At 34.8% G+C, this 14,620-nt stretch overlaps 2 protein-coding genes across 3 annotated transcripts in view; one reads left to right on the top strand and one right to left on the bottom strand.

Annotated features, from left to right (window-relative positions):
- Positions 1-9,264, bottom strand: part of LOC115210265 (F-box only protein 38) — a 41,414-nt gene extending 32,150 nt beyond the window's left edge. Inside the window, exon 1 of one of the 2 annotated variants that reach the window (XM_029778756.2) lies at positions 8,954-9,264. The gene's annotated coding sequence lies outside the window, so the exon portion shown is untranslated. Of the gene's footprint in view, positions 1-3,321; positions 3,456-8,953 lie in introns of those variants that run through there. The other variant, XM_036503132.1, reaches the window with a different exon arrangement.
- LOC115218327 (CENPB DNA-binding domain-containing protein 1-like) lies at positions 3,532-3,879 on the top strand. The gene has a single exon (XM_029788118.1). The coding sequence runs from the start codon at positions 3,532-3,534 to the stop codon at positions 3,877-3,879; it is 348 nt and encodes a 115-aa protein (XP_029643978.1).
- Positions 9,265-14,620: the final 5,356 nt, after the last annotated feature.

The raw sequence follows: 14,620 nt of genomic DNA, 5'->3' as shown, positions 1-14,620 counted from the left end.
CTGGGGTACTTATGTGTACTCATGACTCTTGCTTGTGCTTTTTTTCCATGGGTGCATATAAGTATTTCATTTATTTCTTATTGCATTTTCTACTGAAAAGGGAATAATCTGTTGGATTAATCCCAAAATTGATTCAATATAGAAATAAAGAACTTTAAAAAAAAATTCTGTTGGCTAGCTTTCCTCGATTTCAGCATGTGAATTTATAGTGAATGTATAATGAAATGTGGAAATTGATTTAAAGTCTGTTAGCATATTGGCATAGAAATAATTTTTTTTTGCCCAAGTTTATAAGTTATATATATATATATATATATATATATATATATATATATGTATATACTACTAATATAAGGATAAAATTTTAATAAAAATTTTTGCCAGTGGCCAGCATATGATAAATTCATTTTAAGGTGAAAATTATAAGTACAATTATAAATAAGGGCTAAAGAAAAATTTTCTTTGCCAATATGCTGAAAAATAGATGCTAAATAGTCTAACCACATATGATATATTCACTCATATTATTACACCAAGTGTTGAGTGAATATTTTATGTAGTTAGATGATTTAGCATCTATTTTTCAGAATATTGGACAAGAAAATTTTTCTGTTGCCTTTATTTATAATATATATATGAACCCCAGTACTTGACTGGTAAGACATCAGCATGATTTGAATGTTGAACAAAAAGAAATGATTGTAATTTAGGCATAAGACCAGCAATTCTGAGGGTAATGGTAAGTTGATAGTATCACCTCCAGTACCTATTGATATTATTTCATTACCATGAAATCACACACCAACAAACCTCAATCTCAGACTCACAGATGTGCTTTCTCCTCTCTCTGACATTTCTACTGCTACTACAACTACACTGACTTCTCTTCCTAAATGATTATGTTCACCTCTCCTCAAGTACTCCTGAATCTCTCTCTCTCTACTCACACCTCTCTCCTTTTCTTTATCATCCATATTGCATCCATCTCACTACATCCATTCTTACAACTCGCCCCTGCTGTACAATCATAAGAAGAAAAAGTCAAAGAAGTTTTCAGAAGAAGAGCAGCTGAAAGTTGATCTCAAAACACTGAGCCACACAAAAAAGATAACAAGAGACCACAGTACATGAGGAAACGTTGTACTAGAAAAGACACATCCAAACTATGTAAGCATGGAAAAATAGGCACAAAGCATGGATTTAACATCACCATGGAAATGAAAATCTGAACCCATTGAACATTTCTTTAATTTCCACCAAAAAAATATATTCAAACTGTAACTGCCCTTGCATCAGTTCTACATTTTCCTTTAAGTTCAAAACATCATCATCAATGTCACATAATGTCTGTTTTCCATGCCAGCATGGACTGGCCAGTTTGACATTAAATATTATAGATCAATAGCTTAAAAGCTACTGACACAATGTTTCTCTAGGCACATAGAGACCAAAAGAGAAAAAATGTTTTAATGCTAACACGTTAAATGGGCTGGGACTCAGAACTCACTTAACACCAAATTTCATCATTGAGAATATATTGTGTAAATCATTAGATTTATGTGTTCTGTTTTCAGTGAACATTATCATCTTCAGCAGTCTGCAAAATAACCACTTGTATTTTTATACACTTATATCCAGATCATGTAATTTACTATTAACTTAAAAAGGAAAATTTTTTTTAAAATAAGCATGTCAATGTCTCCTTGAACATGTCTATTGAAACCAACAACCTGCACATTGCCTAAATGCTTAGGCTATTGGTTTCAGTATCATAAAGGCAGTTTACCGTGTCCTTCAGCAAAACATTAGTTTACTAACCTAACAAAGGCCCAGCTAAGTGCTGACAAGAGCTGATGCAGTCCTCACACCCTCCAGCTTTCAAATCTTGGAAATTTCTCTTGGTAAAGATTGAGGGGAGCTAAGAGAGTCTCTGTGTTTGTTCACAATGACATAAGACCCTAAAACAATTAGCAAAAGCATAATACATGTTACCAGATCATGCTTGCTTGAGAGTGATGACTTTAGGTAATTATAATTGCCCCAAATTTTAATATTACAGATAAGGTTTTGTTGTATCTTTTTACCTTTTACTTGTTTCAGTCATTAGACTGCAGCCATGCTGGGGCACAGCCTTGAGGAGTTTTTAGTCGAATGAACCAACCCCAGGACTTACTTTTTTAAAGCCTGGTACTTATTCTATTGGTCTCTTTTGCCAAACTGCTAAGTCACATGGATGTAAACACACCAACACCAGTTGTCAAGCAGTGTGGGGGACGAATACAGACAAACACACACATATACAAGACGGGCTTCTTTCAGTTTCTGTCTACCAAATCCACTGACAAGGCTTTGGTTGGCTCAAGGTTATAGTGGCACACACTTGCCCAAGGTGTCATGCAGTGGAACTGAACCAGGAAACATTGTTGGGAAGCAAACTTCTTGCCACATAGCCACCATTGATTTCATATCAACTCATCGAATTACATAAGCACAAGCATGGCTGTACAGCTGAAGTTCGCTTTGCAAGTAAGTGCCTTCTGCTAATGCCTTACAGGAAGATTTGGTAGATGGAAACTGCAGAAACTAGTCATACATGTGCGTGCACATGCATCTTTCCGTTTGTCTCTCCACCACTTGAACATCCTGCTGTCAATTTGTTTATAATCAAGTAAGTTAGTGGTTCACCAAAAAGAAACCAATAAAAAAAAAAACCCAAAAAAACTACCAGACTTATAATTAGTTCTGAATAGGGACTGGAGTGTGATCTGAACCTTTTAAATGAGTCTGCAGTCAAGTAATGCCTGAAAGAAGTACAATACATAGCTATGTCCTGTTCCTAATGTTACTACTGTTCAACCTCATTCTTTTGTTTGGATTATAATTTTAAAGGACAGTTGACCATATCACCTATTTGATTTTAAAGTTTATTAAAACAGTAGAAGCAGACAATATTAAGTTATAATTATTTTTGTTTGATATCTGTTACAATATGTTTAACTCATGCTGCATACTTCCTGGTCTCACTTAGCTTCATGGTAATATTTGCATGAAAACAACCAACTACAGGCATACCTCAGCTTAAGTCATTTGGATTTAAGTTGCTCTTAATTATATGTTGGTTTTCAAAAGTAATATATGGAAAACTAAAAATCAGGTTAAGTCATTTTACTTGACTTTACGTCTGTCTGCCACATATATTGGAATCGTAAAATCACTAGAAAACTATTAAAAGCACATAAAATCATGTTACTGTACAATAAATAAGAATAAAAGCATATAAAATCACATTAAAATATGTACAGTAAATGTTAAGATACACACCATAAAATAGTGTAGCTTAGTGAAAGAAATCATAAAATCAGTTGTGTAGTCTTATCTATTGGTCTTTCGGAGCTCATATTGCACTGTAGTTCCAATATCTACCATTAGGTATTACTGTCACTTGCGATTGTTTTGAATTCAGATTTGTTGATGTCTGTTTATTGCTACTTTCTCATTCTCATTCATTTGTGACTTTACTTTTTGCCCCCCATGGCTCCTAAGAAAATTCATAGTGAAAGTGCTAGGCGTTATGCTATAACACTGGAAGATAAACTGGTTATGATAAAACGCCATGAAAAAGACGAAAAAGTGGTAGCAATTGCACAATCTTTTGGGATGAGTCAGACAACTGTATCAACAATTGTACATATTAAAGACAAGATTTCAGCACATATCAAATTTGAAGTCCCAGGGATGAAGAACACTGTCATCAATAAGAAGAGAGGCAAAATCTTTGAAGAAACAGGAAATCTTTCTCTTTGGATTGTTGGGTTGAATCGTCAGCGTGCTGCTATTAGTCAAGAAATCATTCAAGAGAAAGCATTGTCTTTGTTTTAGGACCTGAAGAAAAATATCCTGATGAGAAAGATGTAGAGCTTAAGGCAAGACAAGGATGGTTTATGAGATTTCAGGAGTGAAGAAGTTATCACTTCATTAAGAAGCAAGGTGAAAAGTACATCAGCTATCGAACAAGCAGCAGTGGAATTTCTTCATGCATTAAAAAAAAAATTGAAGAAAACAGATTTTTAACATTGACAAAACTAGATTGTATTGAAAAAAATTGCCAGACTGTGCATTCATTTCCAAGGAGGAGAAAACTATTCCAGGCTACAAGGTCTCAAAAGAACATGTGACCATTATGTTGGGAGGTAATTGTGCAAGAAATTTTAAGTTAAAGCCATTGCTTGTGTATGATACCTGAAATCCTTGTGCCCTAAAGAACATACCAAAGGCATCCCTCCCTGTTATATGGATGGCTAACTCAAAAGCATGGACTTCTGTTTTTGTTTTCAAAGATTGGTTCTTCAATCATTTTATCTCAGCAGCAGAGAAGTACTGTAAAGAGAAGGGGACTCCTTTTAAGGTTTTACTTATCTTAGATAATGCTGCTGCCGACCCGCAAAACATCATAGATTTTGATCCCAAACGTTACTGTCGTATACCTCCCTCCAAACACCACATCTCTTCTGCAGTCAATGGATCGGGGAATAATTGGTATCGTCAAGTGTTACTCTATGAAGCGTATGCTGCGGAAAGCAATAAGCTGCAAATGATCTTGATGAGTCCATCACACTTTGTGACTTTCAGAAGGATACGATATCTACAAGGCTGTACAGAACATAGCAGTGGCATGGAATTACATACAAAGTACGGCTATGAATGGTGTATGGAAGAAGCTATGCCTGCTATTCATGAATGATTTTAAGGGGTTTGATAATGTTGCCATCAGCAAAACGTTGGTGACTATGAGCAAAGAACTGAAATGGATTTGGAGGAGGAGGATTTCACAGATTTATTTGAAAAAGACAAAGCAATCCCTGACGAACGAGGATCTGATAGAGCTTCACGAGCAGCAAAATAAAGAGGAAGTTGAACCTGAACCACGTCATTTTACCATTAAGAAAATGCAGCAAGCATTTGCATATATCGAAAAAGATCTATGTTCGAGGATATGGATCCTAATGCTCAACGCTTTTCCAAAATTGTGGGGGCTTGTCACGAAGCTTTTGTTCCTTATAATGTAATCCTTGAAGAAAAGAAGACAGTTCAAAGAACTCTCAACCGGTTTTTTAAGCGCATCTAACAAGATCAGCCAGAGTCAGCTGTTGATGTTGACAATCCACAGCCATCTCCATCCGCGATGTAAACCACCAAATTGCATGCACGTATTGGTATTTTATTTTACCATGTCTTATTGCAAACTGCATTCATAAATAAAGTGTCTGCGATGTACGGTATACACCGCCAAATTGTATTCGTAAATTTAGATTACTATTTTTACTATACTGTATTAGAAAATAAAAATTATTTGTTTGTAAGCTTAAAATAGGTTTTTATTAATCATGTATTATTGAAAATGCATTCATAAATAAAGTACAGAACAGAGAATGGTTATTATCGGTTTAGCCTAGAGACAAGTAAATTCGGCCTAGCCTAGCCCAGAGACAAATTAATTCGACTTAAGTCGTGTCTCCTGGGACCAGTTAACGATGTAGGGTGAGGTATGCTTGTTTTTACTTCATTGAGTATCGTTCAAACTGGTAATGTTTCAGTGTCACAATATCCTTTTATTTTATTTGTGCCGGGAGAGTAAGGAAGGGCACACACACAAGTACAAACGTTCAGTCGAATACTTGAATAAATAAATAAGTAAACTCCATCAATTGAATTTTTTAGTTAATTTCACGATGTCGTTATCACTATCTTGGGGAAAAAAATGCATTTATGAAAGGGTTCATACAATAAAATAATATAACAAGGATGGCATCGTACCAAAATAAATAGATAAGTTGATGTAAATAAGGCTTATAATATTATGCATCAATATCTGAAGCGTGGACGTCAGCTATTCAGCATTTCCCTGTTGGGAAAGGAGAGACCAAAATAAATATTGCTGAAGAAATCATAAGCTTAAAAAGCAACAATTTTTACCCAACTCTATCAAAGATAATCGATTTTTTTTTTCCTTTACAGAATCACATGACAAAGTAAATTAACAGATTAAGTAGAAATTTCGCTAATAGTACATTCAGAGTAGTGTTGTTAATTGTGGTTTATGGGTGTTTTGATTTTGAAATATATGTCAAACACATAATTTCTTTTCGCAGGATATTTTTCTAAATAAAAAATGAAATTAAACAAAGAATACAATGAGTGTGTGTAATAGATATACGAATAGGGCCTATAAAATCGTGAAAACACACCAGACAAGGATGTAAGTGAACGAAGGGAGTAGGAAGGTCCAAGGAGAACTTTAATAAGCGTTCGAACTGTAATTCGTTGCGGTTAGGATCAAAGGAATCCTATCGAGCAGATTTATGATCAAAGGCATTGCATCGATAACCACTTTATATTTTCGGTAACCGTGTATCCAAAATTACGTTATCTAACGTCCTTCCGGTTTTAAAAAAAGGTCCAGTGTGATTTAGCTGCTATTTCTAACAGATCGAACGATCACGCAGTGGTTCATTCGTTGGGTCAGTCCATTAGTTTGTCTCAATAAAACACACAATACTCTCTCTCTCTCTCTCTCTATATATATATATATATATATATCTTTATATATAAAAGTGAAGTTGTGTGTCTGTCTCCTACGATTTAGATTCCTAACTACTCCCACATTTTGCGGTGCAGTTTAACCAAAAGCGGGTATCTTATAGTCGTGATTCATATCGAGCCCTTCTGGGTATTAGCGCGCGTCTACGATGAGTCTACGATTTTAAAAATAATTTACCATAATTTTATTCTATTTTAATGCATTTTTTCGCTATTATATAAGGGAAGTAACTTTCTAAAAATGTCTACGATGAGTCAACGATTTAAAAAAAAATTACCATCATTTTTTTTCCATTTTTAATGCATTTTTTGGCTATAACTCTCTAAAAATGCTTATATAGTTATTTCCCTTACAAACCCGAGCAACGCCGAGCGATACTGCTAGTGTGTATATATATATATATATATATATATATATATATATATATATATATATATATCTGAGTATCAGGTCATAAACTATCCTGAAGCCGATCATGCAGACTTCTGTGCGGTCGTTGAACCTACTAGAAACAACAACCAAACATGGAAGGACTACAGTGCCTAATATAGTTCTACTAGTAACATACAAAACTCAAACATACACAATTGTGAACAACAAAACACTAACGTAATTAATTCTTTAAAGGCGAAATAAAACAAAAAACAAAGACTTATTTAAACGAGTTTATAAAATAAGAAATCTTTGTGGATTCATTTTTTAAAAATTTTTGTCATCATAAACTTTTGGCGAAACATATTCTCCGTCCTACCTTTAAAAACATCCAAAGTAGATCTCATTATTTTTTTTAAAAAAGGTCACTATGATAATATAATGATAATATATTCGTCGACGGAATAAATTTGCACATAGGTTTGACTGATCAAGGCCTAGAGCTCCACAACAACCAACTTATTACAAAAATATACAAATAAACTTCTACGACACTTTTTTTTTCTTTAAACATATTTTCTCAGCCTAAATTCGGTGACTGTCGTTTACAAAAATTACATAACATTGGTAAGTCAGAGAGAAAAAGAAATTAAGAGCGACTTTGCCTTTCATCTTTTGAGAGTCAATACAATACAAAATACCAGTAAATGCGTGTCACCACTGTTTACAGAATCCATCTAAATTATAACTGTAAACAAATGACGAGCTCTCAGTTTCAATCTTCGGCTATATACATTAAAACATTTCCACCTCAGAATAGATCTTTCCACGAGAGTTGAACTGCGAACTACGTATTTATTGCAGTCAACCCTGCATTTAACAGATATATGGTTCGACTTCTGCGGCATGATCAGTGATTTTTTTTTTTTAATTCTATTTCTTTCCTTTCTGATTAAGACCGCGTCGTAAATGGTCTATGCAATTTCAAGTTTTAATTGTCCACGATATATATGTGTGCTTTATGAGAGAGAGAGAGAGAGAAAGATACTTTACATCACTTTATGTTCATGAGAAAAGCAAGAACGTTATACGATGAATTCTTCAGTATCAAAATATACTAGGAACATTTTTTGTGATTATAACCATCTAATAAATGTCTTACAAAACTGATAGAAATAGGCGAAACCCATATTATTTACATTCATTTTAACCTATCTTAACAATAAACAGAACTTCAGTCCACCTTCTGTCATGCATAAAAGATTGGAAACAAAAGAAAATTTAATTTTTAGGAACGAGACCTTTCAGTGAAGAGAGAGAGAGAGATTGGTTACAAAAGAAAAAAATTAAGTTGCCCCTCATCAATTTTGGCACAATTATACAAATGCACATCATTTGAAGAAATTGAGTAAGGACAATAGGTCATTGCTCAACCCTAACAACTCTTCAGTTGCAAAATTAGAACTCTCTTTAATCCCTATGATCTTCCCATGCTATTTTTGCTTGAGACAACAAACAATAAAGAGTATATAGGATAAGACAGACGACTTCAAGTGACCTTGCTAATTCTATTACGAACGATATGTTTTTAGGGTGGACGGATGTAAAATATATATATATATATATAATGCCAATAATTCAACCGCAGATTTCCCACTTCTCTTATATTCTTGTGCAAAGCAAACTAAGTTATTCACACACTTATGTTAACTGTAACAGTTCCCATTTTCAACTGAAGCATTTTCCGATCTATTTATACTTTTAAAGTCCTCTAGTCGGAAAAAAACAAACAAACAAACAAAAAAGAGAGTAAGAAAACGGATATTCCTGCAGCATATGTCCACCGTCCCCGTATATTGGAAACTTTGCATCCTGATCAAAAGTCAACAAATACATGCATATATATTATATACATAAGCAAAGTATGACAATATATTAGTGTTGTGTGTATATTGAACGATTTAAAAATCATATCGGGCTTACTTGGAGTCCTCTCTAATTTGCAAGTTCTTCAAATGTTCATTTTCGCGTACACTCATACGGTATTTCTTAAATGCCGGCAAATAAAACAGTACTACACATATAACAGTGCTGCTAATAACTGCAATTTGATTAGATCGAGGGTTTTTGAATTTCATACTTTAAGTGCATAAGTTACACGTCTTGATTGCTAAATGTAAACTAATTGGAAAAATACTTGGTAGAGAGCGAGAGATAAAGTCTCAGTTAACTGCATTGAGAACCAAGCCTTTTCGGGAGGACGACTACAACAAACCGCTTACGTATTGCAAAAGATAATTACACTGTATCCATAGCATTACAAGTGGTAACAGGTTCTATTGAACCACTACAGTAATTTTAAAATATTATCTTTTACATCAGTTTTATCTTTAGAAATATCATATGAAATTTCGCAATTATTTTTTTAGATATTATTAATTTTTCTTGTGTTCTCTTTTTTTTTTTAATTCATAATTTCGTAAGGGATTTTACTTGCGAATCAGTGTCGTGCCGAAAAGAAGTTCCTTATGAAAATAATACCAGCTTTCAGGACGACACACCGGCATAAAATATTATAAATCATTCATTCGTATGAAAATGTGTAACTCAATTTAGTTACATATTGGTTGTAATTAGTGATATAAATCAACAAAATTGCATACATTTTACAAAAAATAGTAAGAGATAAATATTTGTAATTTTTTGTTTATATAAACAGAAACAAAGCACTAAAACTAATTAAAACAGAATAATGATTGAACAATAAAAAAAAACAAGATGAACTTGTATACATACAAATATAAATTTAATAATTATAGAAAAATTATTAAGTCGCATGAAGAAATTTTGCTTGATTAGATAAATGACACAAAGGAAAAAGTTCACATATTTGGAGCTGTAAAATACTTGAAAAGATTTGTCATGGTACATTTAAGAATTCTTGTCTAAAAACTTCAAGCAAACGTGGTTGCATGACAGATCTTTATACGAACAGAATACCAATATATCGTATGGCTTTCTCAGCATAGGAATATATTTAACTTCCTTTTGTTTACTAGATTTGTACCAAAAAATCAAAATAACTTGTTCAAAACTGGAGCATTCAATAACATTTGAAGTCTCATTTCTGAAAATTATTTCAGCAACTGGAAAACAAAGTTATAACTAGTTTTAATTCTCATTTTTTTTTTTGCACAGATTAGTAGAGTAACTAATTCTCTATAGTTTTTACTTCTTCTTGTAGGCAATTAGTGAATTCCATGTAGGAGTAATGTGCTGTCATTGAGTTTTTGAGAAAGAATGGGAACAGGATGTTTGATATCCACAGAAGGTTTACATATTGTTGACGAGAGTAATGTGCACAAATGAATGAAGTTCTAGGAAGGCGGTCACCAAGTAATTTGCAAGACAATTTGAGGGTGGAGAGTAGTATTGAGGGAGGTGGTTTTGTGTCAGGTGATTAGAAGTTAGAATGTGAATAGAGAGAGAGAAATAGGTGTCTTGCAATTCAAGAGATACATGGTTACCTCAGTTGGAAAGAGAATAGAGCAAGGATATAGAGAAAGAGAGGGAAATGGTAAAAATGTGATGGGGTGTACACCCAAGTTACAGGGAGGTCTACAAGGTGATACCAAAAAGTTCCTAGACTAGTTATGTTTAATAAAAAATAAGTTATTTTTCTAAGTTTTAACATAATCTCCTTTGAAATAGTCACCTTGCACAGCAATACATCAGTCCCAGCGTGCTTGTCACTTTTGGAATCCTGCCTGGCAGTCATTTTCCATAAGTAAGTCGAGGACCTTCCGTGATTCACTCAGGATCTTGATAGCAGTGGTGACCTTTGAGCTGGATTTTTATCTTAGGGAAGAGATGGAAGTCTGCAGGTGCAAAATCTGGCAAGTAGGGTGGGTGTGGAAGCAATACCTTGTTGCTTTTGGTGAGAAACTCTTAAGTGCGGAGAGCTCTGTGACAGGATGCATTGTCATCGTGGAGAATCCAATTCTTCGCTCTCCAGAGATCCAGTTGCTTTCACAAAATGTCTTCCCTCAAACACTTCAAAAGGTCACAGTAGGACTCTTGATTGACGGTCTGGTCCTGGGAGATGAACTCTCAGTACACAATACCATGGATGTCGAAAAAAAATGATATGCATGCTGTTGTACCTTCTTTGATTGTGGAGGTGAAGTGCTCTTCAATTGTAACAACTGCTGCTTCGTCTCAGGATCGCATGCTCAACATCTCTGTAGAAGATTTCTTAAGTTTAATGCAAAATTTCACATTGGCTCTTTGCTAAAACTTCCTGTCCATGAAAAAAATCAGACTACAGCATAGACATGATCACCTCAAAATCCCAAATTTCACAACTTGCAAACTAATCACAGCAATGTCAGTCAGCACACTGCCTCATGAAGGTCACTGCCAGCTCTCACTGCACACACAGCTGTGTGCTGCAATCTGTTAACAGCACTACAGAAATAGTCTGTGAACTTTTTGATGCCACCTCATATATAAGGAAGTGGATCAATCATTGGATACGGTGACTGGGTAGATAAGGTTGTGAGGTTGTAAAAGGAGAGTGGGAGATGGAGGGGAGGGGGAATATAGTGAGTGGGAACAGGTAGGAGGATAAGAGATTTGACAGGGATATGTGTTCAAGTAGGTTTATGAATGGAGAGAGGGAGATAGAGGGGTGTGGTAAATACAGTAAGTGGTGAACATGGGTGGGAAAGGTTTAGGGAGATGGAATGTTGGGGAGAAATTTGTCAGAGACAGATTGTGTGGTGGGGCATGGGCACAAAGGACATGCCTTCAAGGCCTTGATTTTACTTAGCTGGGTGGGTCTTCTCAAGCACAGCAAATCTCCAATAGTCTTGGTTCTTTGTCATATCATCTGAAGGTCATTCTTCTCCACGTCATCTCATATTTTCGAAGGTGTTCCTTTCCTGCAGGTTCCCCCCACATTTAGCGATTGGCATTTCTTTATGCAAATGTCTTCACTCATGTGCATTACATGGCCATATCAATGCAATCTTCTCTCTTGCACACTATAGCTGATGCTTCTTATACCCAGTTATTCTTTGAACACACTTATACATTGTTGACAACCAGCCTACCTACCTGTAAATCCAGGATAGTTGTTGGGCCCTACAAGCTGTCGGGCACATGCGCTCCCCGTCAAAAAATTATTATAAAAATTTTTAATTTCCAAACTTTATTTGGAATTTTTAAAAATGTCCAAACTTACAAAAACTCTTCTATGTATTTGTATTGTCCTGTAATGTGTGATTTTTATGATCATAATAAAGAATATCACTTATACATTGTTGTACATGCACTCTGACATTGCTCATTAAGCCTGAAGGAGAGGTCCTTCTTTTGATTATCTTTTAAGGGACCTCCTGGGCATTCGAGGAAATCTGTTTCCTGTGTTCTTAGTGTTTATTGTTCCTGCACATCTACAACACATAAACACTACTTTCTCTGTTAACCTTGTATAATTTCACTGAATCTCTTATCTGTACTTAGCACACCATTAGGAATTTGTACCTACACTTTTTCTACATATCAAGCAGGGCTGTTTTCCTGAAGGGATTAGTAATTTATCTGCTTTCCTGCTTACTAGTACTTTTGTCTTCACTAAATTAACTCTAAGGCTATTTGATTCCAGTCCTTGCTTCCACACCTGAAATTTCTTTTCCAGTTCTATTAAAGATTCAGTTATAAGAACAAGGTCATCAGCATGGAGGGGTTACCATGGCCAACCAGTTTTAAATTCCCCCGTTATGGCCTGGGAGACTCAGATCCTTGGTGAACTCTTACCTGCACACTAAAGTCATTGCTGTACTCATTGTTGACATTCAGATTACTGACAGTATCCCTGTACATGGGCCTCAACAACCACTCATCTACCTCTAGGTTTCACAGCAACCACCAGATGAAGAAGTGAAGGACTCTGTTGAAGACTTTCTATATGTTGACAAATACCATGTACAGCAGTTTATTTTCAACTAAATGCTTCTCCTGCAGATGCCTTACTTGGAAGATGGCATCGATAGTGCTTCTCTCTGGCACAAAACCAAACTGTATCTTATCAAGGTTAATTTTAGTATATATACGTGTGTGTATGATTGTATGCATGTATGTATGTACACACACACATATATTGCATGTACTGAGTTGACCAAAAAGTTTGTTCAATTTTTGTCAACACTAAACTTCAAGCACTCTAATAAGTAGCTAACTTCAGTCTGTCCCTTGCACATGTGCACTCATTAGATCTTGACACTTCAACACAGTTTGATACGAACTTGTATTTTGTGTGCTTGGGACCACCCTGAAAATGGAGAACCAAAATGAACATTATTGACACCTCATGTTTTACCTATTTTAAAAGAGGCAAGAAAGTCATGGAAACCTGCAGGAAGATATGCACAGTGTGCAGAGAGGACATTGTTACAAAATGTGTGTGTCAGAAGTGGTTTTGAAAATTTTTGTTCTCATTCATATAAAAAAAAATAGTTTTAAAGGAGAGAAAATAGAATTGGTGATATTCATGCTTTTCTAAGGGATATTAATAATATAAATGAAGTACAATATTTCCAGCTCGGAATCAAAGAAACATGTAACAGACTTGGCTTATAAGAATCTACCTATTCTCTGACACACATTTGCTGGCACTTAAAACAAAAAATAATGAAAAACAATAAAAAGTAAATAAATATAATTTTTATTATAAATAGTCATGATTTTTACAAGTATTTTAAGATTCAGTAGCTTCTCATATTTTCTCAAAGTTTTGAACAATTAATCTCAACTTTTATATTCCTATCAGGCTACTATTTTGTCATCTTTTAGTGTTTTATTTCTACACATACACATTTACCTTACGCTGGTTTTGAACTCAAAATGATTCATTCTTAATGTGGGTTTACAATGTTCTTAGCTTTTCTGCCACAGTTTTATAAAGAAACTAGCACTATGACCCGGCGTTGCTGAGTCATAGTGATAGTGCATGCATATACAGCTGCGTGCGTGCACACATACACACGAGTACAGTCCAAATCTCTAACCGATCACATACAGCTAGCTGGCATTCAATTGACGTATCAAGTTTCGGGCATTTTGATTGGGTTTTGGATAGAAAATTCACAAAAAAGTCACTTCTATTGATTTTTTAATCGCTTTGCGGGGTGACTGGAGAAATGTGCACGACCATCCATGGACGGCTTTAAATGACCATAGAAAGTGCGAGCCCTCTAACTGTAAAAATTGTGGATTTGTATAAAGGACACACACACAGACATTTTGCCGTTTATATATATAGAGATTACTTGACAATTTTTTTTAATATATGAATGTTTTCCAGTAATCGAAACCATATGTAATTATTGTTAGCCATTTAACCCTGAGTCAATAATCACTAAGCAAATTATGATTAAAGCACTACAGACATGATCATCTAACCTTCTCAAGAGTACGTAGGAATACATTATTTAATACGACCTTTTGTTATTTAAAATGGCAGTATGTGATTTGAGGAAGATATCACTGTTATTTCTAGCAGGTCAGATGATCATGTAGAGCAAGCATGCGAAACCTTTTATGAGAAGTAGGCTAACCGCTAAGTCATGTGCCTTCACATAATGGCTG

This window comes from Octopus sinensis, linkage group LG1, assembly GCF_006345805.1.
Source record: "Octopus sinensis linkage group LG1, ASM634580v1, whole genome shotgun sequence".
NCBI lineage: Eukaryota > Metazoa > Mollusca > Cephalopoda > Octopoda > Octopodidae > Octopus > Octopus sinensis.
Note: the sequence above shows the minus strand (reverse complement) of the source record. Positions and strands in the feature narration are given on the sequence as shown.